Source organism: Myxocyprinus asiaticus, chromosome 31, assembly GCF_019703515.2.
Source record: "Myxocyprinus asiaticus isolate MX2 ecotype Aquarium Trade chromosome 31, UBuf_Myxa_2, whole genome shotgun sequence".
In the NCBI taxonomy this organism is placed as follows: Eukaryota; Metazoa; Chordata; class Actinopteri; order Cypriniformes; family Catostomidae; genus Myxocyprinus; species Myxocyprinus asiaticus.
The window spans coordinates 18919659-18946497 of record NC_059374.1 but is presented as its reverse complement, the minus strand read 5'-3'; the positions used below and the strand labels follow the sequence as shown (position 1 = coordinate 18946497).

At 38.1% G+C, this 26839-nt stretch overlaps 1 protein-coding gene across 2 annotated transcripts in view; it reads right to left on the bottom strand.

The window, feature by feature from the left end:
* The window catches only part of LOC127422338 (S-adenosyl-L-methionine-dependent tRNA 4-demethylwyosine synthase TYW1), a 104596-nt gene that overhangs the window by 43065 nt on the left and 34692 nt on the right, over positions 1 to 26839 (bottom strand). For both annotated transcript variants that reach the window (XM_051665790.1, XM_051665791.1), the window contains exons 11-13: positions 24745 to 24854; positions 17759 to 17936; positions 14844 to 14979 (exon numbers count right to left, since the gene is read on the bottom strand). In XM_051665790.1, coding sequence (XP_051521750.1) covers positions 14844 to 14979; positions 17759 to 17936; positions 24745 to 24854 — 424 coding nt within the window. The remainder of the gene's footprint in view (positions 1 to 14843; positions 14980 to 17758; positions 17937 to 24744; positions 24855 to 26839) is intronic.

Genomic DNA, 26839 nt, shown 5'->3' with positions numbered 1-26839 from the left:
TACTCAGCCATGCAAGGGCACGCAGAAACTACCATCTCTGATTTGTAGAGACCTCAAATACTTGAACTGAATCCCAATGTATCTTCTTCATTCTTAAACATGGTCTTAAAGGGGTCATGTCATGAGGAATCAAATTTTACTTGATATTTGGACATATAAGAGGTCATTGTACTATGAAAACATACTGTACGTTTCTGAACTCAAAACTTCCTCTCCAGTCTGAAAAGAGCATTTATTGTTTCAACTCTGCAAAAATGACTTGTTTTGAAATTGGCTACATTGTGACGTCACAGTAAAGTGTTATTCAAATATCGCCACCTCCACAACATACGTAATCGTCGTGGTGAACTGACAGAGCGGCTGAGGTACTTCAACTCTGAAGGTGGTACTATTGTTACTGTAGTTAGATGTTAACCAATGAAAAGATTAAGATGTCAAGCAAGGTCTGCAGACATTGATGCGTTCCTGCTTTTGGAAAATCCGCATCTCTGCATATCCTTTTGAAGGTTTCCGACATTAGGATTGAGTGGCTTATTTAAACGTTCCTGAACGCATTAATGTGGCATTATATGTTTTGTTCAGCCCATTTTTATAAGGATTCTTTTGAGAACTATTATGGTTCAGACTTTGCAAAGAAACTTCTGTTGAAAGATGGAGCAGCGCCAACTATATCGACACGATCCGATCACTGAAAACGCATGTTAATGCCAGGTTTAAATGGGTCCATAGATAAAAGATAAAAGAGCTCAATTGAAGCACCAACTGCAAGCCAGGCCCCATTTTTAGTTAGGATGTAAAAGTTCTGATCAGAGAGTGTTTAGTGTAATACAAGAGGCAAAACAGTATAAATAAAATCTAGGGTAGAGTCTTTATCATCATATTTGTTATCGGTCATAGCATAAAAAATATCGGCTATTGGTACCATCCAAAATGTCTACATAAGTGCATCCCTACTTCTAAATAAACTCATTCTCAAGGACACAGTCCAACACAGACAATGGGATCATTTCAGTCTTTGACTTCAAAACAAACAAGAAGAATCCACTCAATACCAAAAAATAAAATAAAAATGAGGGTGCTAATAGTTTCTATTGAAGTAACATGTAATTCTGCTTTTTGCCTGTGATGCTAGCAGACAATCATTGCACAAACTCTCATTTAAATTCCACACTCGGTAATATGAAAATGGAGCAACGCCCATTTTGTGAAAGTGTCTGAGAGACCTATTATTGGTGTTATGAGTTCCCTACGACCGGTTTAATGGCAAAACTCGTTTTAAAGTTCATTAAGCCAGACAGCAGAGCATTCCTCTCTAGCGGTACACTTTCATGGAATCTGCTAATAAAAGAAACAGAATTATTTCAGAGATTGTCAGGGTTCTGCCCTTAGTTTTGTCTTCCTGACTTTTGTGGCAGAGCCCTGACACTCTTGTCTTGTTAGTCTCTGTCTTGTGTCTGGATTCAGCCACTTCGGTTCATGTTTTGTCTCGTCTGTGTCTTGTGTGGAAAATACATGGCTTGCCTTTTGGTTTTGTCATGTTTTCTCTTGTGTTGTTGTCTTGCATGAGTGCATGTTGCTCTTGTGTCACTCTGTCAGCATACACTCATGTATATTTTTTGTGTGAGTGTTAGCATGAGTGCATGTTGCTCTCGTGTCATTCTGGCAGCATGCACTCATGTCTATTATTTGTATCTGTCGTTTGTGTGATTGCATGGTTTTGTTTTGGTTTCTTTGCCATGCACTCCTCTGTCTTGAGTGATAACCCACCAACTCATTTGCCTTATTTTGTTAATAAAATCCCTTTATTCACCATCCTGCATTTGGGTCCTCTCTCCTGGCGATCCATGACAAACATTTAAGAGTGGTAGCACCAATGCAGCCAAGATCTACAGATGGTAGCACCAGCACCTGATTTGGTAGCACATGTGGGGGTAGGGGGCTATAAAATAAAAAATTTCCATATCTTCAAAAGCGATATGATAGGTGTGGGTGAGAAACAGATACATTTTTAAGTGATTTTTTTACTAAAAATCACCAATTTCACTTTCACGTGAAAGTCACATCTGGCATCTGTTTAAATTCACTTTCACAAGCTTAAATATTGATCTGTTTCTCATCCACACCTATCATATCACTTCTGAAGGTGTGGATTTAACCACATATAAGTCTTATGGATTACCTCTATGCCGCTTTTATCTGCTTTTTAGACCTTCAGATTTCAGGCCACTATTCACTTGCATTGAAAGGACCAACAGAGCTGAAATATTTTTCTAAAAACCTTTGTTTGTGCTCTGCATAAGAAAGACAGACATACACATCTGGGATGGTATGAGGGTGAGTAAATGACTGAATTTTCATTTTTGGATGAAATATCCCTTTAAGGCCATGTCCACGCTAATATGATTTTTTTCAAATGCACTCATTTTGCTAGGTTTATGTTCTTCATCTGAAAACTGAGACTTTTGAAAATGGTCTCTAGTAGAGGTCATCCAATAGTGGATTTTTACAATAAGGCCAATAACCGATTAATCGGCCGATAGATTTTAAAATTGATAAATTGAAAAACAAATTTAGCTTTTCATTACAGACATAGACGATACAAAATGAATAAAATCCCAGATGCAGTTTATTGTGAAACCAAAATAATAACCAGAAAAAAAAGAAGATTTGGAGCATATTGCATGGCTATGAACAAGCCAGAAATACACACACTTATTTCAGGACTCTTATTTGAAATGACAGAGATTGGCCTCCATTACAATGCTTTATATATAGAACTATTTACCAAATTAAGCTTTTTAAAGCCTAAATATTCACCATATGAACATTTTTAATATTATGCATAAGGTATGAAGTTAGAGACCATGTATGTGCTGACGGGGCACATTTCTATACAGTTGCATGTTTCTTTTCATGTCATCGCTTTAATTTGGAACACTTGATTTATCTAATCAAAATAACCAATTTTGCATTGAAGTGAGGATAAAAATGTGGATGAATATTGTCTGTCAGTGGTGTTTTTATTTTATCTCTAGAGGCCGCTGTTATATTGCAAAACCAATTTTTTCTAAATATAGATTCCTCCAGCACCGATTAATCAGTAAAACCGAAATATATGTTTATTGTTTACCTCTACTCTCTAGTACTGCATAGTTTGAAAATCAATGACATTAAGATACAGAAAACTGCATTTTTAACCGAAAACGATTAAGTTTAGACGTGGCCTAAATTTCGGTCTGTTCCTCAAAGAAAGCTATCATACAGCTTTATCATATGGTGTATTTCATCCTTTTTAGGGGTTGACAGATATGGTCTCTATGAACTGCCGTTGTATGGACAAAAACAGTGCAAAGATTCTTTTTTTATTTTCTCCCCTTTTCTCCCCAATTTGGCATGCCCAATTCCCAATGCACTCTAGGTCCTCGTGGTGGCGTCGTGACTCGCCTCAATCTGGGTGGCGGAGGACGAATCTCAGTTGCCTCCGTATCTGAGACCATCAATCCGCGCATCTTATCACGTGGCTTGTTGAGCGCGTTACCACGGAGACCTAGTGCATTTGGAGGCTCACGCTATTCTCCGCAGCAACCACGCACAACTCACCACTCGCCCCACTGAGAGCGAGAACCACATTATGGTGACCACGAGGAGGTTAACACAACATGACTCTACCCACCCTAGCAACCGGGACAAATGGTTGCTTAGGAAGCCTGACTGGAGTCACTCAGCATGCCCTGGATTCGAACTTGTGATTCAAGGTGTGGTAGTCAGCGTCTTAACTTGCTGAGCTACCCAGGCCCCCTGGTGCAAAGATTCTTAAAAAAAAATTCTTTGACATTTTACAGACTTTGACAATACATTCAGAAGGTATTCAGACCCTTCATTTTTTTCACATTTTGTTATGTTGCAGCCTTATGCTAAAACGCTTTAAATTATTATAATTTTTCACATCAATCTACAGTCCATACCCCATAATGACAAAGCAAAAACCAAATTTTTAATAACTTTGCAAATTTATTAAAAAGAAAAAAAAAGGAAATATCACATTGACAAGTATTCAGACCCTTAACTCCGTACTTAGTTGAAGCACCTTTGGCAGCGATTACAGCCTCAAGTCTTTTTGGGTATGGTGCAACAAGCTTTGCACACCGGGATTTGGGAATTTTCTGCCATTCTTCTCTGCAGATCTTCTCAAGCTCTGTAAGGTTGGATGGGTACCCTCGGTGGACAGCCATTTTCAGGTCTTTCCAGAGATGTTCGATTGGGTTCAAGTCTGGGCTCTGGCTGGGCCACTCAAGGACATTCAGAGTTGTCCCTAAACCACTATTGCATTGTCTTGGCTGTGTGAAGGTGAACCTTTGGCCCAGTCTGAGGTCCTGAGCGCTCTGGACAAGGTTTTCATTAAGGATATCTCTGTATTTATTCCTTAAGGTGCTTTTTCGTGTGTCCTGCACGGAGGAGAGGCTTTCGTCTGGCCCCTCTGCCATAAAGCCCAGATCGGTGGAGTGTTGCAGTGATGGTTGTCCTTCTGCAAGTTTCTCCCATCTCCACACATGATCTCTGGAGCTCAACCAGAGTGACCATCGGGTTCTTGGTCACCTCTCTTACCAAGGCCCTTCTCCCCCGATTTCTCAGTCTGGCCTGGTACCCAGCTCTAGGAAGTGTACTGGTTGTTCCAAACTTCTTCCATTTAAGAATTATGGAGGCCACTGTGCTCTTGGGAACCTTCAAAGCAGCTGAAGTTTTTTTTTTTGTAGCCTTCTCCAGATCTGTGCCTCGACACATAATCCTGTCTCTGAGCTCTGCAGGCAGTTCCTTTGACATCACGGCTTGGTTTTTGCTCTGATACGCATTTTCAGCTGTGAGACCTTATATAGACAGGTGTGTGCCTTTCCAAATTATGTCCAGTCAATTGAATTTGCCACAGGTGGACTCCAGTCAAAGTGTAGAAACATCTCAAAGATGATCCAGAGAAATGGGATGCACCTGAGCTAAATTTCAAATGTCATAGCAAAGGGTCTGAATACTTATGTCAATGTGACATTACAGTTTTTTTCTTTTTAATACATTTGCAAAGTTATTAAAATCTGTCTTTTGCTTTGTCATTATGGGGTATGGAGTGTAGATTGATGTGGAAAAAAAAAAAATAATAATATAAAGCATTTTAGCATAAGACTGCAACATAACAAAATATGAAAAATATGAAGAGGTCTGAATACTTTCTGAATGCACTGTATGAAGGCATTTAGCATTTCATTTTCCTACCAATGAGACATGTAAAAGTTTCTCATGGAAACTAAGCCTCATTTCTTTGATCAGACTACTTGGAACAGTGGTTGCTTAGTCTGTATTAGAATACCTCAACTCGAAATGAATGAATAATCACTGCACACAGGATTATAAAAATAGTGACAGTGATTGTAGTTACTGCATCATACTTTTGGGATGAAGTATGTCCGGGAATCTATTTATACTAACATGCATACCTAAAGAACGTACTTTATTAATGGCCAAGAAGTACGTTTTTCATCAAATCCAGTACATTCTCTGAAAGTATGCAAATTCAGATGCAGCTTAGGTCTTCAGAATTACTTGAAAATGACAGGCGGGTGTGTTTCATTAGGGTTGGAACTAAAATAAGCTGGAAACTAACCCTCCAGGACCAGAGTTGTTTATTCCTGGTGTACATTATGCATAACAGAGTACATTTCAGAGACATTCTTTGCCTGGACATCTCTATGCCTTCTGGACTGGACCAGCTGAAGCATCTACAGATCCATCAGTGAGAGTCATTTTCTTTAGACAATAAGCAGTTGAGGCACTGCAGGTGATCTCAACTCATTAGAAAACAGAAAAACACTTTGTTCAAGTGTCTTCCTCTTTATGACTCAGAAATGCACATATGCACAGACACACACACAGACCAAGCATTCTGTTCAACGGCAAATTCAGGGAAGTCATTACAAAAATTTAGCACACAAGCACGGTGAATCATTGCAGAATAATGGCACTTAAAATAATAAGGCAGTAATGCCAAGGCCTCTGTGGAATCAACTGCCTTTGTCATCTCCGCATGCCGATCCTTGAGAGAGAGCTGTTGAGGGACAGCACCTACGCTTCCACTTCATTACATTAGCATTTTTAACTTAAGATCTTCACTGCAACAATGCAGTTAAGCATTTGAGAAGCATCCAGCAGCTTTTATTCAAAAAAGCTCTTCAGACATAAAAAAAAAAAAAAAAACAGGGTGACAATGTTAGAGGCGGACAACACATCTGTACTTAAAGGGATAGTTCACCGAAAATGAAAATTCTGTCATTCTGTCAAACCTGTTTGACTTGCTTTCTTACATGGAACACAAAAGGAGATGTTAGGCATAATGTTACATAAGTGTCAGTCACCATTCACTTTAATTGCATCGTTTTGCATACAATGAAAGTAGATGGTGACCAAGGCGCTCATTTTACATAACATCTCCTTTTGTGTTCCACGGAAGAAAGCAAGTCATACAGGTTTGGAACAACCTGAGGGTTGGTAAATAATGACAGAATTTTCATTAACTGGAGATTTGCTGAACTCTCTCTTTAAGATAACCTGGAGATTTGCTGTCATGATGACTTGCACAGTTTGGAATTTACATAATCGATAGCAGTTCTTTTCATAACAGTGTTTTATACAGGCTTGATATAAATTATGGAAAAAATTATGAGTGAAGAGAAGCGAGAGCAAAGCAGCTTTTGGCAATTAAACGATCATTTTTAGAACCAGCAACAATTTTGTTTAATTTGCAGAAATCCACAACAGAACTATTGACCTTGTAAATACTTTATAAATGATGAATTTAGCAACTACTGACACTAAAATCATTCTGAATAAATATCACACAGGCTTTCTGTCTAAATTAGAGGGCCAGTGCAAAGATATGTAATGATTATTAGTGTCAATATATGAGTTGTTTAAAAGTGTATGGTATTGATGTTTAAAGTCTTGTTGATTCATTAAGATCCATGCACTATTAAAAGACCACAAATAACACACAGTCTTACAAAAAGGTTTGTACACTAGATAATTAATTCTATCTGGTTCTCTTACTAAGCAAGGGTCCATGTTAACAACCGTAGGTCCTAAAATAGGACTGAGCTACTTTCAGGCTAAAAACGTGCGAGATTCTTTACTTTTCTACTTAAATCAATGTGCCTGGTTCATGTTCTATTCAACAAGCTCTTTTGTGGCATTCTGTTTATTACCACAGAAAATAACAGGGTTCCCACTCTTTTCAAGGCACAATTTCCCAGGACATTTCCAGGACATTTTATGTGCCACACAGTTGTAATATTTAAAGAAAAACACATAAGAGGTCATTAAAATTGTGGTTATTAGAGGGTTATTTTTTCAAAATTCTATATTCGACATTTTAATTAAAATTCATCATCAAAATGGTGTATAATCAAATTAATTTTAAACTTGAATCAACTGAAAATATAATTATTTTAATTAATAAAAATTTTTAACATAACATTGCATTATTTTCATCATATCAATTGCTTTTCTACAAAACCCTTACAGCATAATCTGAAACAACACGAGATATTTTTGTCTAATGAAGTGCTGCACAACAGAACATCACAGACGTGAGATATTGCTTTAATACATTATTATTATTAAACTACATAAAAAAAAAAATTCTCCCCCATTTCACGCACCCATTAAAACAAGCTTTTATTTTAGTGTTTGTGTGTTTTTGACAGCAGTTTTTTACCTCTAGGTAAGCAGTTTGCTACATGGCCCTGTGTGATTTTTAAACTCCAAAAAGCAATGATTTCAATGAAATAAATATGTAGTCTGTATGTGCTGCATGCTTCAGAGTGCTCTGCTCACTGTCATCTACTACACACACACAGAGCGTGTGATGCTCATGATGAGGGTGTTTTCAGAATACGAGCGGCTGGCTTCACACCAGTGTTAATTTTTTCAGTTTTTTGTTTTGACGAAAATGTCCTTTAAAATTAGTCAATATTTCATCATGTAATATTCATTAATTTTAGTCAGTTTTACTCTGACGAAAATGACATAATTTTAGTCAAGGAAAATTATATTGTTTAGTTGATGATGATGTGCAAAACGGACAAAAAGTGTCAAACTGTAACAGACCAAACTTTAATCAAATATTCAAACATTTAGAAAAAAATTTCAAAAATGTTCTAATGTAAACATATATCAAACATATACATACTGTCCATGTTGTTAAAAACCTGAGATCCTGAAATAATAATGTATAGACAGAAGTATTAACTACTTTTTAGAAGTTAGCCTGTATTCTGAATTCTTCATGCTATAGAGACATTTTCTGTGAAAGGATATTACATCGTGTATAGTGTGTTTCTACGGAAACAGCGTATTTACAAATTACACAAATTACGCATGTTCTGACTAGCACATCATTTAGTTTAAGTTAACCTGTTCATTCACCTCACTGTGCAAAGGTAAGTTGTTATATTACATATACAGTATGTAGTGGATATAGTGATTAAGCCCATGTATAAATAGTTTGAATGAAGTATTTACCCCGTTTTGAAGCAGTTCATTATGCCGGTGTTCAGCGCGTTCAACTCACACAGCTCAAGCAGAGAAATCCCCAACATACTGGATTAACTATTAGATGAATCTATGTCTAATATCTTCTTCCATTTACAGATTCTTAAGATGTTTCTTCCGTTTCTATCTTGCACTGTTAATAGCTTGCAGTATAATTTTTATCTCGTCATATTTTCATCAACAGTATGCTTTATTGAAATCGTTTAATTATTGTCATGATGACTACCACTCCTGGAATCGCGAGTTCGAATCCAGGGAGTGCTGAGTGACTCCAGCCAGGTCTCCTAAGCAACCAAATTGGCCCGGTTGCTAGGGAGGGTAGAGTCACATGGGGTAACCTCTTCATGGTCACGATTAGGAGTTCTCGCTCTCAATGGGGTGCGTGGTAAGTTGTGCGTGGATCTCGGAGAGTAGCATGAGCCTCCACATGCAGAGTCTCCGCAGTGTCATGCACGACGAGCCACGTGATAAGATGCGCGGATTAACTGTCTCAGAAGCAAAGGCAACTCCTCCGCCACCCGGATTGAGGTGAGTAACCATGCCACCATGAGGACCTACTGAGTGGTGCAAATTGGGCATTCCAAATTGGGAGAAAAGGGCATATAAATAAAAAATAAATAAATAAATAAATAAATAAAAATATCGTCATGATGCGCCTTTTTCATCTCATCTTCGTTATCCATGATAAAGTCAAAAAAACTCTTCGTCCACGAGCGTTTTTGTCAATGATTTTGTTGACTGCTTCACACTGTCATGCTTAAGTGTTCTTTTTTCATGTCTTTTATTTTAAAGTTTATTTCATGTTCAGGTCATGTGGTGTCATGTCATGTGATTTCCTGTTCCCTCATGTGATCTTGTCATGTGTTTCCCCTGTTCATGTGTCTTGCTTTTGGGGAAAAGATGTCCTTTTCCTTCTCCTCCTTTTCCGGACATCGTTCATGTTTATGTTTTGTTCTGTTCACGTTAATAGTTAGGGTTTCTGGTTATCATGATTGGAAATAAACTGCACTTGGGTTTCACACTTCATCGTCTTCATCTGCCTGTCATTGCCTGGTGAGCATCGTTACAGAATACCTGACCAAAACAAGATGAACCCAGCAGTTCAGCTACTTCGTCTACGCCAGAGGAGTCGTCCCCTGGAGGATTATGTGGAGGAATTCTGTGCTCTGGCCTGCAGGGTGGATTTTAATGAGGTGGCCCTCAAGGACTGTTTCAGTTTTGGGCTGAATGAGCCGGTTTCCTCTCTGATGCCTGACGGTCGGTGTGCCAACGGCCTTGCATCGACTTTGCCCTACTGATGGGTGGTTCACCATTCACTGTAGGGGAGACAGTTAACGAGCCAGCACCCATGCCTTCCATGGTTAATGAGCCAGCGCCCATGCCTGCCACGGTTAACGAGCCAGTGCCCACACCTGCCACGGTTAACGAGCCATCACCAATGCCTGTAGCCTCGACCGTCACCGAGCCAATGCCTGTAGCCTCGACCGTCCCCGTAACCACGCTCCCAGCTGTCCGGAAAAGGAGAAGGAAAAGGACATCTTTTCCCCAGTTTCTGCCTGTATTCACGACCACGGAGGTCGTTCCAGAGTCTCTGCCAGTGTTCACGACCACAGAGGTCGTTCCAGAGTCTCTGCCAGTGTTCACGACCACAGAGGTCGTTCCAGAGTCTCTGCCCATGCTCACGAACACGGAGGTCATTTCCCAGTTATCCAAGGCTTTGCCCCTCGAGCCTCCCACGGCTTCGCCCCTCGAGCTTCCCAAGGCTCCGCCTTCCACGGCTTCGCCCCTCGAGCCTCCCACGGCTCCGCCTTCCACGGCTTCGCCCCTCGAGCCTCCCACGGCTCCGCCTTCCACGGCTTCGCCCCTCGAGCCTCCCACGGCTCCGCCTTCCACGGCTTCGCCCCTCGAGCCTTTCACGTCATGGCTGCCAAGCCAGAGTTCCACGTCATGGCTGCCACGCCAGAGTCAGCTCCAGGCCGTGTCACCGCCAAGCCAGAGTCAGCTCCAGGCCGTGTCACCGCCATGCCAGAGTCAGCTCCAGGCCGTGTCACCGCCACGCCAGAGTCAGCTCCAGGCCGTGTCACCGCCACGCCAGAGTCAGCTCCAGGCCGTGTCACCGCCACGCCAGAGTCAGCTCCAGGCCGTGTCACAGCAACGCCTCAGCCTGCTCCATGCCGTGTCACAACAACGTCTCAGGCTGCTCCATGCCATGTCACAGCAACACCACAGCCTGATCCATGCCATGTCACAGCAGCGCCTCAGCCTGTCACAATAACGCCTCAGTCTGCTTCATGCCATGTCACAGCTGAACCTCAGTCTGCTCCATGCCATGTCACAGCCGAGCTTCTGTCTGTCTGCTGTCTGCATCAGGAGCCGCCCCTAGTGGTGAGGATATGTCACATTTATGTGTTCTTGTTTTCATGTCTTTTATTTTAAAGTTTATTTCCTGTTCCCTCATGTGATCTTGTCATGTGTTTCCCCTGTTCATGTGTCTTGTTTTCATTGGTTCATTGTTAGATTACCTTGTTATTAGTCTTGTCTTTTCATTGGTTAAAGTTCATTTAGTCTTGTTATCTTGTTTATAGTTTAGTCTTGTGATTGGTTGTCTTGTTTACCTGTTACCCATGTCCTTGTATTTAAGCCCTCATGTTTGCCATTGTCGTCTGTCAGGTATTGTTAATGTAACGTTGTTTCCATGTCTAGTCAAGTCAAGTTGTTCATGTTTATGTTTTGTTCACGTTTATAGTTAGGGTTTCTGGTTATCACGATTGGAAATAAACTGCACTTGGGTTTCTCACTTCATCTTCATCTGCCTGTCATTGACTGCTGACCTTCATTTTGAAGCACACAGCACATGCAGATTATATATTTATTTCATTGAATCACAGCCTTTTGTGGTTTAATAATCACACTTAGACATCTCGAGATGTAATTTTTTTAAATTAATTTAATTGTGCATTAAAAAATTCACTTTTGTCGCAAATATGTCAAATTCATTGAGATTTCACATTTTATAGCTAATGCAACTTTTAATTCAGTAATTCCATCAATGTTTTCCACATCACGGAAATCCTACATTTTGACGGCAGTATAAGTGGACTCTGATCGTTGAATTATTGAAAATTAATCTACTAACCGAGATGTAAAGGTCGTATCATCACCACACTACCACCTCGGGTGTAAATTCATTAAAAAAATACAATAAAAAAAATAAAAAAAATCTGCGGTCCAACTGTCGTTGTTGTCTAAAGTTTTCAACTCAAATGTTTTTGTTGTTAACACTACAGCGGTGTTGGAACAAAAACATTTTGCACTATGTCAATATTGTAGATGTTATAAAAACCTTGTCAGCGACACAATCAAACAGTTTTATTTTACTAAAATATTTTCCAGGACAAATAATTATTTTAGGTATTTTTCTCATTTTCCATGACTTTTCCATGACTGGAAAAATGCACTGCAAAATTCCAGGTTTTCCAGGATTTCCAGGATGCCTGGGAACCCTAATTTCGACTTGTCCTTCAGTTTGTAAAAAACAAACAAAAATCATGTTTAGAGTAACAGAAAAACACTTTCTGTTCAAGTGTCTTCCTCTTTATAACTCAGAAATGCATATATGCACAGACACACACACACACACACACACATATACCAAGCATTCTGTTCAACGGCAAATTCAGTGAAGTCATTACAAAAATTTAGCACGCGGGCACGGTGAATCATTGTGGAATAATGGCACTTAAAATAATAAGGCAGTAATGCCAAGGCCTCTGTGGAATCAACTGCCTTTGTCATCTCAGCATGCCGATCCTTGAGAGAGAGCTGTTGAGGGACAGCACCTACGCTTCCACTTTATTACGTTAGCATTTTTAACTTAAGATCTTCACTGCAACAATGCAGTTAAGCATTTGAGAAGCATCCAGCAGCTTTTATTCAAAAAAGCTCTTCTGACATAAAAAAAAAAAAAAAAAAAACAGTGTGACAATGTTATAGGTGGACAACACATCTGTACTTAAAGGGATAGTTCACCGAAAATGAAAATTATGTCAATATTTACTAACCCTCAGGTTGTTCAAAACCTGTTTGACTTGCTTTCTTACGTGGAACACAAAAGGAGATGTTAGGTATAATGTTAGTGTCAGTCACCATTCACTTTAATTGCATAGTTTTGCATACAATGAAAGTAGATGGTGACCAAGGCGCTCATTTTACATAACATCTCCTTTTGTGTTTCACGGAAGAAAGCAAGTCATACAGGTTTGGAACATCCTGAGGGTTGGTAAATAATGACAGAAATTTCATTAACTGGAGATTTGCTGAACTCTCTCTTTAAGATAACCTGGAGATTTGCTGTCATGATGACTTGCACAGTTTGGAATTTACATAATCGATAGCAGTTCTTTTCATAACAGTGTTTTATACAGGCTTGATATAAATTATGGAAAAAATTATGAGTGAAGAGAAGCGAGAGCAAAGCAGCTTTTGGCAATTAAACGATCATTTTTAGAACCAGCAACAATTTTGTTTAATTTGCAGAAATCCACAACAGAACTATTGACCTTGTAAATACTTTATAAATGATGAATTTAGCAACTACTGACACTAAAATCATTCTGAATAAATATCACACAGGCTTTCTGTCTAAATTAGAGGGCCAGTGCAAAGATATGTAATGATTATTAGTGTCAATATATGAGTTGTTTAAAAGTGTATGGTATTGATGTTTAAAGTCTTGTTGATTCATTAAGATCCATGCACTATTAAAAGACCACAAATAACACACAGTCTTACAAAAAGGTTTGTACACTAGATAATTAATTCTATCTGGTTCTCTTACTAAGCAAGGGTCCATGTTAACAACCGTAGGTCCTAAAATAGGACTGAGCTACTTTCAGGCTATAAATGTGCGAGATTCTTTACTTTTCTACTTAAATCAATGTGCCTGGTTCAAGTTCTATTCAACAAGCTCTTTTGTGGCATTCTGTTTATTACCACAGAAAATAATTTTGACTTGTCCTTCAGTTTGTAAAAAACAAACAAAAATCATGTTTAGAGTAATGCACTTTCAATGGAAGCAAGGCTTTGGGGCAAGGCACTGCACAGATGAACATTAAAATTCACACTAATTCTAAATTACAGCCACAAGACATAAACATTATTCATGTTAACTGGATGCTAATGCAGTAGATTTGCGTCAACTTTATCACGACCAGCTTGTAAACATGGTTCCCTTCACATGGTACACTCATGGGTTTTGGTGCCATGGTAACCAGGAAGTAACTGAGTTCATAACCAATGAAGAGCACAGTTCTGAGGTTTCATTTTCACTTGGGATGTGAACGAGTAATCAACTAATCGAGTATTTGTTCTGCACCAGCTAGTCGACTTTTAAAAACACTACTTGATTATCACATATTGAACTTTCTTTGTGCATTTGCGTGCCGTGAGCAACGCTGAATATTGTACTTTCCCTCTGAATCTCTGTCACAACTGAGTCCACTAGGGAGCGCTGTGGATGTGTGTCATTGAGGTGTTGGATGAGAGAAGATACAGCATGATGGCATCTGTGCTGTCTGTGCTTTTGAAATCAAAGCTGTGTTGCACTAGCAATACTTATAATATTCTTACTGAATTCTACTTTGTTGGTATTCGCTTCTTGTTAGAATCATGCAAACCAAAGGACGAGGATCTGCTTTTATGGTGGAAAGATACTGCGAAGCGGTGCGAGAAACTCAAAAGCTTATCAGACCAGTAATGTTTTATACTTTTTTTTTTTTTATCAAGACTAGATAAGACTATTAAAACTGTGTGTCCAATGCTGAGTTCACTTTCATGCAGAGTAAACTGCATAAATTATGGCACTAAAATAAACTGTAGATGGCAATCAATTACATATCTTTCTCTCATGCCCATAGTGTTTAACACTGGTGAATTCTTGCTGCATTATGGGCCGTTAACAGGTGTTGTTCTCATGATGGAGGGTTAGTGGAGAGCGCTCTTGGTGCGAGAGAAAACGATGCTTTGACTTAAAAAAAAAAAATTTAAAAAATCATGCCACTCTGCTCACATATTCTGGTAAGCACAAACCGATTTCAGCTGAAGAACTTTTGAACTGCTGTCTGTATTAAACCCAGAACACTCCTTAAAAATATATTTGTTTAAATGTCCATAATATGTCTGTTTTACTTGAAGCACATTAACAGTTCTACTGAAAAGTAAAGACCTCTGCTTTATGTGGACGGCGCACTGACCTTTTCACCAAGCGCTCTCATACTGTCCAGGAAGCGCTGCCAGAAGTCTTTGAAAAGTGGACGATCAATTTTCTTCAGACTGTCCTTAGTGCTGGCATCCACGCTGACATAGAGTTGTGTTACTGGCACTAGACTCCTACAGATGGAGGAGAAACAAATACTGAGTTGGAGAAGAAATTTAGCTTCCATCATGTCCTTGATCAACATCTACCAAAATCCTTGCTCTTATTAAAGGTGCACTCAGTCATTTTTTTGTCTTGATCTTAAACTGACATCTAGCACCTTGGATATAGCATTATAGAAAAATCAATAGTTTTCCGAGGCAGTTTTAGTAATGCCCAGTCAGCCATGAATAATTTATTCAGTGAGCAAGAGTGTCCAATAATAGGGGGAACACCAAGATAAAGTATTATAGAGTAGTATTCGCCTGGTCATGTGATCCCAACATGGCAGCCCCATGCCATCAGACAGCCCACATTCATGTAAAATAAAAAAGCTTCCATTGACTGGAATTACTGGATTGTTCCTCTCACATGAGTGTACATCATTTTAAACATATGTTCCAAACGTACTATTTATTTCTATAGGGGTTAAACTTATTAAAAGAGGGATAAATTACTGCACCTTTAACAAGACAAAAGAGTACTGGATAGTGTAACACCCAGGATGTAAACCAATTTCTTTGCCAGTAAGAGCAGGTGGCTCGATTGTACTGTATTATATTCACTGTGCATGTTTATAATCATAAGCAATAAAGCAACAGGCAACTGAGTGAGTTTGCATGATAAAACCTGGAGTTCAGCCAGGAGTGGGTCAAGTCTTCATTCAGACAATGTGCTGAAGCAACCTGCCAAAAAGACAACACTTCCTTACAGGAACGAGGGTAAATATGCCAGCCGGACACATGCAGAACTGTGCATACAGTAAAAACAGAGTCTGCATACTTTGTATTGCATGTTTCTATTTGTGTGTTTTTGAGTGAGTGATATATTGTGAATATGAATAATATACCATAGCCTCTCATACCTTTTTACTTATTGAGCAAATGCTCTAAAAATACTGAAATTACAAAACGGCCTTTATATCACTGGTTATTTTGAGTTGTTCGACTTTAGTTGAGCCTTTTGTGCTTGTTTTACCAATTTACCCTTGAAACGAAAACAAAAAAACATCAGCATATTGATATGAGCAAAGCAGCTGGTCCAGACATCCATTATAACGCAATATGAGAAAACATTTGTCAGATGGGGGGCTCTGTGCTGGGGCCCTCTTTGAATATAAATTCTGTTTCCTCTGTTGGTTTGTTTATTATGCAGGAGAGGCATGTCTCAGCATGGTAGCCTGACAAAGCTTGCAACCATGAGATAAACACTAAGACTATTGACAAGCATTTGCCCCATATTCCAGTGGTTAAGGTGACAGACCTCACCCTGAGATAACCCACCTGATCTGTCAGAGGGTTTGGTGCGCAGCGGTCAGGTGAATGAGATGAGAATGTATTTTGCATTAAGTTTAGGAACAGAATGAGATGGACTGCTAAAAGCTTTTTGGCTGCTCCCGAAAACTCATGAATTGAGTACAAGCCGGCAGAATCGGAAGAGCTGGGAGTGGAAGAGGCTGTGATTTGCAATTCTGTGCCTGATTATGGCTTATCAGTCCAGTTTCAGCCCGCGTGAGACTTCAGAGACTGAGGTACTTCAAGCTGGAGGATGTTTGGCAGTTATAACACGTATACAGAGATATAAAGAGAACAAATGCACACAGAAACACTGTTTTCTGAAACACTGAATCAGAATGACTTAAGCACTGAATGGCAGAGCAAGAGATAAAACAAATTATTTTGAACCCATAATAGATGTGTACCTAATGTTTAAAGGGCAATTTACATGAATTATTGTGCATATTCTTGCTGAGTCAAAATGTTAAAACAATACAGCAAAAATAAATAAATAAATAACCTATCCGACCGAATAAAGGTGCCTACACACTAAAGTGTAAGCCACGTAAGAGAACGCAGTGAACTAACTCTGTCGCAAGGGCATAGAGAGGAAAAACGAGAAGGTTTGCGAAATGTTCCGTCACAAGCCTCGTTTCCAAGACAACATACCTTGAAATTCCCAAGAAAATCTCTGGGGAAATTAGCACAAAATAGAAATGGAAATTAAAGTTGTAGCCACTATGGCTCTTTTATTAGATGTTATAAATGACTTGCGGTTTAGGGTGTGCAGAAAAAAAACGCTCTGACGAACCACGTTTACTAGCAATCTGAGGCACAAGCCTTAAAGAAATATTTCGGGTTCAACACAAGTTAAGCTCAATCGACAGCATTTGTGGTATAACATTGATCATCACAAAAATTTTAATTGACTTGCCCCTCCTTTTCTTAAAAAAAGCAAAATTTTGGGTTCCAGCGAGGCACTTACAATGGAAGTGAATGGGGCCAACCGTAAAGGTAAAAAAAAAAAAAAAAAAAGTTTAAAGTATAGCCACAAGACATAAACAATGTGCATGTTAACATGATTTTTGTGTGATAAAATCACTTACTAATCTTTTCTGTGTAAAGTTATAGCCAATTTCACAACTTTGTTGCCATGACGATGTAATGTCAACAAACCCAAAACCCCTAAAATGACTGTAAATATGACAATTTAAACAACTTTACAGCTCAAATAATACATTAATTAGGGTTAGGAACTTATTCTGTAAATACTGTATGTTCTCATCATTCCATGCCTTGAGGTTTTGCATTAAAGCATGTAAAATCTTTTGTCAGATGAGTTTTATTTTGCATTAAAGCATGTGTATGACTGGAGTATATTTTGCTATTGTTCAGGTATGCAAAAAAATTTCAGAGATCCATGAAAATAAGACTTATTCTGTGTGAATAGTTCTGAACAGTACACCCTGTAGCCCACCTGATCTCATCGGGGAATTGGGCATTGGTGACCAGGAAGCTGGATATGTGCTGCTGGTGAAGGAGTCGGAGGAAGGAGTTGATCTCGGGATACATGATGGGCTCGCCCACCAGAGACAGAGCACAGTGCTTCACTCTGAGACCCTCTTCAAAACGTTCGGGACGAACGCCTGGAACACCTGTCACATTATAAAATATAGCACATGCTTAGAACAAAAAGAGTAAATTTGGACAAATAATGAGATTTAAAGGAAAATTCCATCAAAAAAATGAAATTTACTCACGCTCATGCCATCTCAAACTCGTATGATTTTCTTTCTTCTGTGGAAGATTTATAGTGAATAAGGACTGTTCTGGTCTGTTTCTGACCTAAAGCAATTGTTTTGCTTCAGAAAGCATGGATCAAACCACTCAAGTCATATGGATTTCTTTTATGCTGCCTTTATGTCCTTTTTGGAGCTTGAAAGTTTTGGACTCCATTGACTTAAATTGTATGCACAAAAACACATCATAAGTCCTTCAAATTATCTTAGTTTGAGTTTGCAGAAGAAAGTCATACAAGTTTGAGACGGCATGAGGGTGAGTAAATTATGAGAGAAGTATCAGTTTTGGATGAATTAGCCCTTTAAGACTGCCTGTAAACTTCAGGAAACTTAGAAAGAAGCTAGGCGATCCAACGAAAAAAAAAATACAAAAAAATACAAAAAATTTAAACTGTATTCTAATTGCAGGTTTTGCAACCAGGGGTCAATGGACCACTTTGGGTCTGAGGCACTGTAAGGGGTCAGTGGACTGATATGTAAATATGCTGTATATTTCAAAGATCATTTCTAAATGAGGTTAATATCTTCTATAGGTTTTTCAATCGAAATAAACAACCTCTAATATAGTCTTCGGTTGATTTGATTGCGTCTATGGACTGAACAACTGTAAATAAAAAAATAAAAAAACGTTCTCTGTCGGACAATACTGTTGCGCAATGAACCAATGAAAGAAGGGTAGGAGGAAAAACTCTGTCAGCACTATTTCAGAATCATGTAATAGCGTGTGATAAAGTTATTAAATTATACATGTTATATAAAATCAAGACAACCTGGCATTGTTATATTAGGGGGTGTCTGGGTCAGAAAAGGTAGACAAACCCTGTTGTAATCACACTGACAATTACAAAAAATTCATTTATTTTTTTGTAGAAACTGTGACCGTACACATTTAAGTAAAAAAAATCTCAAAACTTTCTTTCTGTGAGCCCAAGAGGAGTCTGGCGTAAATTTTTGTGCTCTGTACCCTCAGCACAGTGTGCTGCCTGACCTTTCGTCTGCTCTGTGTGATCACTTGTTAGAGTGTTTGTTTACTCAGCCCTGGGTCACCATGGCTCACTTCTGCTACATGGAGCAGTGATGTCACTGCTAAATGTCAACCAAGCCAGAGAGGATGCTGAGAGTAAGACGACGGAGCGGAGGTGGTTCAGAACACATGCACATACTCACTCAAACACACACACACATCTGGCAGTAACTCAGACACTGGATCAAGACCTACAGTCTCCATCAGGAGCTCTCAATTTCTTTGGCTGATGAATCTACAGTGCTCATTTTTGTTCATTTAAATCCTTTTTTGGCCCAAGAGGACATGCTGCTTTATCAACACAAACCTTGTACATTTCTTGAGTCTTGACACACATGAAAAAAGAAAAATAGATGCTTTAATAGATGGGGCTAACAAACAAATGCTGCTTGGTTTAATGCTCTTTAAGTTTAAGGAATAGTTCACCCAAAAATGAAAATTCACTCGTCATTTACTCACCCTCATGCCATCCCAAATGTGTGTGACTTTCTTTCTTCTGCTGAACACAAAGATTTTTTGAAAAATATTTCAGCTCTGTAGGTCCATACAATGCATGTGAATGGTGACCAGAACTTTAGAGCTCCAAAAAGCATACAACGGCAGCATAAAAGTAATTCATAAGACTCCAGTGGTTTAATCTGTGTTTATAAGCAATATGATAGGAGTGGAAACAGAAACAGATCAATATTTAAATCCTTCTTTTAATATAAATCTCCACTTGGCGATTCACTTTCTCTGTGCATATCACCACCTATTGGGCAGGGAGTAGAATTTATAGTAAAAAAATGACTCAAATATTGATCTGTTTCTCACCCAGACCCATCATATCGCTTCTGAAGATATGGGTTTAATCTCTGGAGTTTTATGGATTACTCTTATGCTGCATTTATATGCTTTTTGAAGCTTCAAAACTTTGGTCACCATTCACTTGAATTGAATGGACCGACAGAGCTGAGATATATCTTTGTTTGTGTTCAGCAGAAGAAAGTCATACATATCTGGAATGGCATGAGGGTAAGTAAATGATGAGAGAATTTTAATTTTTGGGTGAATTATCCCTTTAAAGAAAAACATTATTTTTAAGGTCATTAGATACATTTTGTTCCCCATTTGTGAACCTGTTACCGTTTCAATTATGTTTGGATATCAAGACCATTAAAAATGTAATTGAAATGACTTAAAACTACAGAATAAAATTATATATGGAAACAACATGGCTGTACATGGGCTGCATTGACATATACTGTATATATTAATTTATATTTACTTTCCACAAAGACAAATAGAAGAGCCATGATATTAATTATTTATATTTAATTAATAGATTTTTTCATAATTTGGTGATTTACATTTTTCTCTCCATGTATGTTTTTGATTTATTAATTCAAAGCACTCAATTATGTACAGTATATGAATATAAATGAATGAATATATTACATATTATGTATGTGCATGTAACTAGACAACCTGATGTTCAATCCTTACTGGGGGAAAGGTAATAAAAAGATAAAATCCTTGGTAAAAAAAAAAAAAAAAAAAAATCTACAACAATAGGCCATGAGCAATGCTCATTTTAGAAAATATAAAAGTTTGAGAACTTTACAGAAACTAGATTAGACAGATAAAAAAAGACAGATGTCATGAATTTCAAACAGCAGAAACCTTATTTCTTGAACAATAAAATCTTCTACACAAGAAACATTGCCTTTAAATTCACTTTGGGTCTGTGTGAGCAGATATTATCAGCAAACCCGCTCGGTTAGCTGCAGATCACTAGACATCTCTGATTAATTTTTCAGACCACTGCAAACAGAGAAAAAACACATCAAAAGGCCTTCAAATCCCCCTATATTATGGAGTGTTCTGAGATGAAGGTGGTACGGTAAAACAACACCAGTGATGTTAAGGAGAACTTCTTAAAATGCTGAGAAAGAGCAGAGGATTTAGTTCCCTCCTTAAGGTCCATGAATCCCTTCCTTCAAAAACCATCTGGTCAGTCCCGAAGAAGTCATATCGCTTGCTGTAAATGCAAGCTAGATACAGATATCCAACAAAGTATTGAGATGCATGTTAAAGGGATAGTTCACTAAAAAAGTAATTCTGTCATTAACTCCAAAACCATGTGACTTTCTTCCTTGGAACACAAAAGGTGCATTTTTGAGAATATCCTGGCAGCTCTTTTCCATATAATGAAAGTGAATGACTATTAAAGATGGGAGAAAAAAATAGATTCTGAGATGAATTACGATTCTTTCTCCAAATCACAATTCTTTCTCCAAATCAAGTTCAATTTATAGCACAGCAGCACAGATGCATTTATGTGTGTGCCAGAGACAGAGTGAGATACAAAAATTTTCAGTTGTGCATATACTAAAACCAAGCGTGCACTACAGAACTGATCGCAGACTGGATGTATCAACCACACGACCATCAACCCCGACTGAAACTACGATCCCGAAATTCATTCACAAACTCAAGCACATATCAACGGCAGATTTTATTTGTGATAACACGTCAACAAACACCATGAAAGACGGGCTCACGCCCATTAATGCACTGATTTGCACAGAAAAATAAAAAACTGCTGAAAATAATGATAAGACAACGGTTTGGGAGACGTGGATGATGTTTTTATTTTCTAATAATTTTTTGTCTTTTGCTTCCCAATGCCTTTCTCTCCTCTTGCGCCCTCTATTTCTTTGGCTGTTGCTAATTGCCGGTCTCTCGCTCATTGGAACAGTGTGCATACGAGATGCTTGATTGATTTCTTAAATAGAAACCCCACCGTTTGTGTCACTTCACTATCACCTGTAGTGTGGAAAGGAGAAGCTGACATCTGCACTTTCACAGAAGCAGATATCTCATGTAGCCATCCTGGACCAGCAACTGATAGTTGTGGTTATAGATACAGGCTAGTATTAATAATTTAATACTATTTAATACCAAGTACGTGTATTGATAAAAAAAAAAATTGGAGGACAAGATGTATCATGATGCATCGAGAATCGTTTTGTAATCGAATCGAACCGTGAGGCCAGTGAAGATTCACACCTCTAATGACTGTCATTCATTTTCATTATATGCAAAAGAGTGGCCATGATGTTCAATTTCTGTGTTCCACAGAAGAAAGGTATGAGGGTTTGAAACGATATGAGGGGGAGTTAATAATGACAGAATATCATTTTTGGGTGAACTATCCCTTTAAATTGGACTAAGGCACTGAATTCACAACCCATTACGTCACCTGATGATCTAAAGACACATAAAGAAGGAAAAATGATATGATTTGCTGGCATTAAGATTTGTTTTTATGACCGAGAACTGATATGTTATTGCAAAAAATAGATCTGAAAATGGGAAACATCATTTTCAGCCATTACTGACCTAAATTACAAAGAATTTGAAAGCAAAACACAGAGAGGATCCCTTGGCTGTAACATTTTGCTTGATAAAAGCAGCATGATTCATTCCACTAATTTACTAATTAGTCATTTAACTGATTCTTTAATTCAAAGCGACTTAAAGTATACTTTACTTATACAGGAACAGTCCAGATGGAGCAACCTAAGTGCCTTATTCAAGTGCACAATGGTGATAGTTCATTTATCATACTTTGTGAGGTTTGAATCTACAAGCTTTGAGCTAAAGCCAAATCAATTGCGTATTTAAAATTTTAGCTGTATCATTTTGCGTATCAAATTGCATTTTTAACAAAAACTACATAACTAAATATGTTATATAAATATATTCATTTATTGTTTAGCATGATTTTAGGCCCAATTTTGTCTGGTCCAGTTTGCAGTTTATTTTGGCCAAGAACCGCCCAATTTGACAAAAAGGGATTTTTTGACCAACATGAAAAGCGACCATTCACAATTCATTTAGTTTTTCATGCCTTTCAGGGATGAGTTTATCGACAAAATTGCTACCATAATAATAGGTGATATTCAAATAATTGCACAGCAGTGTCGATCTTTTAATGGCTATACAGAATACATTGAAAATGGAATGGAATGTGTGTATTATTTTTGTAAAGTAATTTCACTGTTTAGTAGAAGTTTGAGAAGCAGATTTAAGGAGAAATATTGAAGACATCAAAATAAATGAACAGATCTGTGCACACATTTTGCCATTTTTAAGCAACATCCGTGCTTCCCCAATCTTGAAAAGCATTTTTTTTTTTTTTAATAAAAAACAAACAAACAGTGTATGTGTGTGTCACCTCACAGCTCTGTATGGTCAAATGGGAATGATGCAAATTAAAACTCTGAACTGTTGCTCTCCATCAGCAAATGAAGTCTCAACACAACGCACAGTCCATCTGATCTCTGCCTGTCATAATAATCCAAATCGTAAAACTCGCCTCCTTAATGCTGCTGAACGCTGATGGATCCACCACTGATCTGATGCAGCAGAAGGTGAGGAAAGTGACAGGGTGCAAATGAATAAATTAGACCCAGTGGAACAGCACTTAAGAGCCTGTCCCGTTACTGCCTTCTGCAAAACCGTAGTGACAGCTAAATACACCTCGTCAATTGAAGAAATATGTCTAACAATTGTAGACATTTGTAGAAATGTCCATATTGTGCTGTTTCACACAATATTTTTTTCATATGATCCTACTGGACTTTTGCCTCTAAGGAAAAACAAATTGCACTGGTGCACTTCACAAAATAGATGGCATCATGAGGAAGGAAAATGATGTGGACATATTGAAGCAACATCTCAAGACATCAGACAGTATTGGAGTGGCCATCACAAAGCCCTGACCTCAAACTGACAGAACATTTGTGGGCAGAACTGAAAAAGCATGTGCGAGCAAGGAGGCCTACAAACCTGCCTCAGTTACACCAGTTCTGTCTGGAGGAATGGGACAAAATTCCAGCAACTTATTGTGAGAAGCTTGTGGAAGGCTACCCAAAACGTTTGACCCAAGTTAAACAATTTGAAGGCAATGCTACCAAATACTAACAAAGTGTATATAAACTTCTGACCCACTGGGAATGTGATGAAAGAAATAAAAGCTGAAATAAATCATTCTCTCTACTATTATTGTGACATTTCACTTTCTTAAAATTAGTAGTGATCCTAACTGACCTAAGACAGGGATGTTTTCTAAGATTAAATGTCAGGAATTGTGAAAAACTGAGTTTAAATGTATTTGGCTAAGGTGTATGTAAACTTCTGACTTCAACTGTGTGTGTGTGTGTGTGTATATATATATATATATATATATATATATATACACACACGTATACACACACATATACACACACGTATACACACACACACACATACACCGGTAAATATATATTTGACACAAAAACTTGATTCTGATTGGTTGCGGCATTCTGCGGTCAAATATTAATGTGTAATAACCCTGGAAACCAATCTCCTACTCTGTGCTAGTTTCATGTCCTTCATATCATTGTGCGGACTCTTTCTGCTCACAGAAGTAGATAGGAGCTGTACTTGTCTCCCTAAATAGAATACAGATGCCTGGAGATGTTACCAAGATGGTCACCGAGTAAATCAACTTGCCTTAAAGGGACTTTGGTGCAATGGTAGTAATGGAACTAGCATTGAATGACTCACGTTCCACACTTTTTGTTTGAAAGCAGAAGGAAAGATTGCCCTTACCCCTGAACTGCCTGATCATGTTCCTGTGGTTCTCTACAGCCTCCTGCAGGATCTTCTCAGCCGGGTCCATTTTCCAGTGCCACTCCGTGCCCACCGGATTTGTGTGGTGTCTGTACAGAGACAATAAGAGAAGACAGTCCCTGTCAGCATGGTACCATCACAAGCCCTGGACCGCTGCCTCATTCCCTAGAGAGGAGCACCTGTACACCCGCTGCCCCGCAAATTAGCGCCCGTTGACCCTTTCAACAGCTCTCACATCACACAAAAGGGCATAAATGCTAGGCAATGTGGCTTTACTTCCATTCCCCTGCTACAAAAACACAACAGTAGATGTGCTGGATGTGACACTATGTCCTTTGTTCAACCACTCATTTCTTAAAATTACCAGTAGAAGAGCCTAATCCTATTACGATGAGGTAAAAAAATAAAAATAAACATGTTGCTGAGATTTATGCTACATCCACAATAATCCATTTACCTAATGTCTTTGCTTTTTAAAGTATGCATTATGGAGAATGTTTTAGAAAGTCTCAGTTTTTCGGTGGACAAAAATGTATTAGGATATATACAGTATATGCGAGTGTGTGTGTGCGTTCTAGGTGATAACTGTTTACTGGCCCTTAGTCTCTATGGTATTCTGGTTAGGGATGTTATTGATTAATCTACAATCGATTAATTGTCATTAATAGCTTAAGCTTAAGCTTATTGATCATCGATTAATTCATTTCAGGACAAATGTGTTCAGTAACCATGCCAGCAGACGTTATAAAGGCTGTCTATTCAGATATCCACTGCTAGAGGGCACTTGTGCACTGCATGTCACGTCTTCTCCACATTTCAGAAGAAGATGCACAGGTGAAGATGGTACATTTACCTCACCATCACCAGAGAAGCGGTATGTTATGTACTGTGTTTACGCAGTGTGTTATGATTTGACTTCATTTCAAATAAAAAAAGAACACTAAAGGTCCGAAATACTCCACGATCCACAACATAAAAATGTTTATGAACTCAAATATTTATACAAGTTATATATCCTGTATAAAAGTTATTATTAAAAGCACTAAAGCAGTTCATTAACAATAATTAAACCATTCACAAATTCATACTAAACACTGCCTAAATGTATTAACATACACTGAACTAAGAATATTTTAAGAGGAAAATGCCAAAACTTGCACTTCTTAAGTGTATTCATTTAAATTATATTTAAAGAGTAGGCTACATGCACATATTATTTGGAGTCCTCCGCGTGTGTTTTGCAGTAAAAACAATTAATTGATTCATTGATCATTAATTTCCATGACAATCGATTATGAAAATATCTGAAAATTGACATCCCTAATTTTGGTCAATGTAAATCTATGGTTTTTTTCCTCCCATTTTATTGTCTGCCAGGCAAAATCATAAATCTGATAACTTTGAAAAGTAATAGCACACCTCTCCTTAAAAAGCTGCATGATTTGAGTTATGTTTAATGTTCATAGCACATATGATATTGGATGAGTTACACATAAAAATGTTATGCAAAATTTACACCAGTGGTTCTGAATTGGTTTTGCTTCAGGACACTGGACATAAAGTGGTGAACCAGTACAAGAACACTGTTTAATACATCTCTGGAATACTCCAATCTGATTGGTCAATGGCGCCATTAGCGGTCTGATTTTCTGAATAATGGCATTTCAGAAATATTTGTGACCCAAGTAATGTACTTAACAGTAATTACCTTAATTAAAAGTCAGTAACTGTAATCTGATTACAAGAATTTAAAATGTAATGTGTTACACTACTTTTTTTATTTTAAAAGTAATCAGATTATAGAAGCGAATTACTTTGCAATCAGACTGCACCCAACACTGGCTGTAAGAAACCCTGTCAGAACAGTTGAGAACCACAGTTTTACACAATGCTTACTCAAAATAAAAAATAAAAAGGTTTAAAAATAGAAATAAATGTGCATTATTCATTGACATGGCTGCTGGTAGATTTTGAAACTGACACAAGAGGAAACTACCACTCCTGTTAATCAGTCATGGTTTACGGCCAGTGCCGATAATCTCAAAATGGACAAATATCAGCCTATTAATCGACA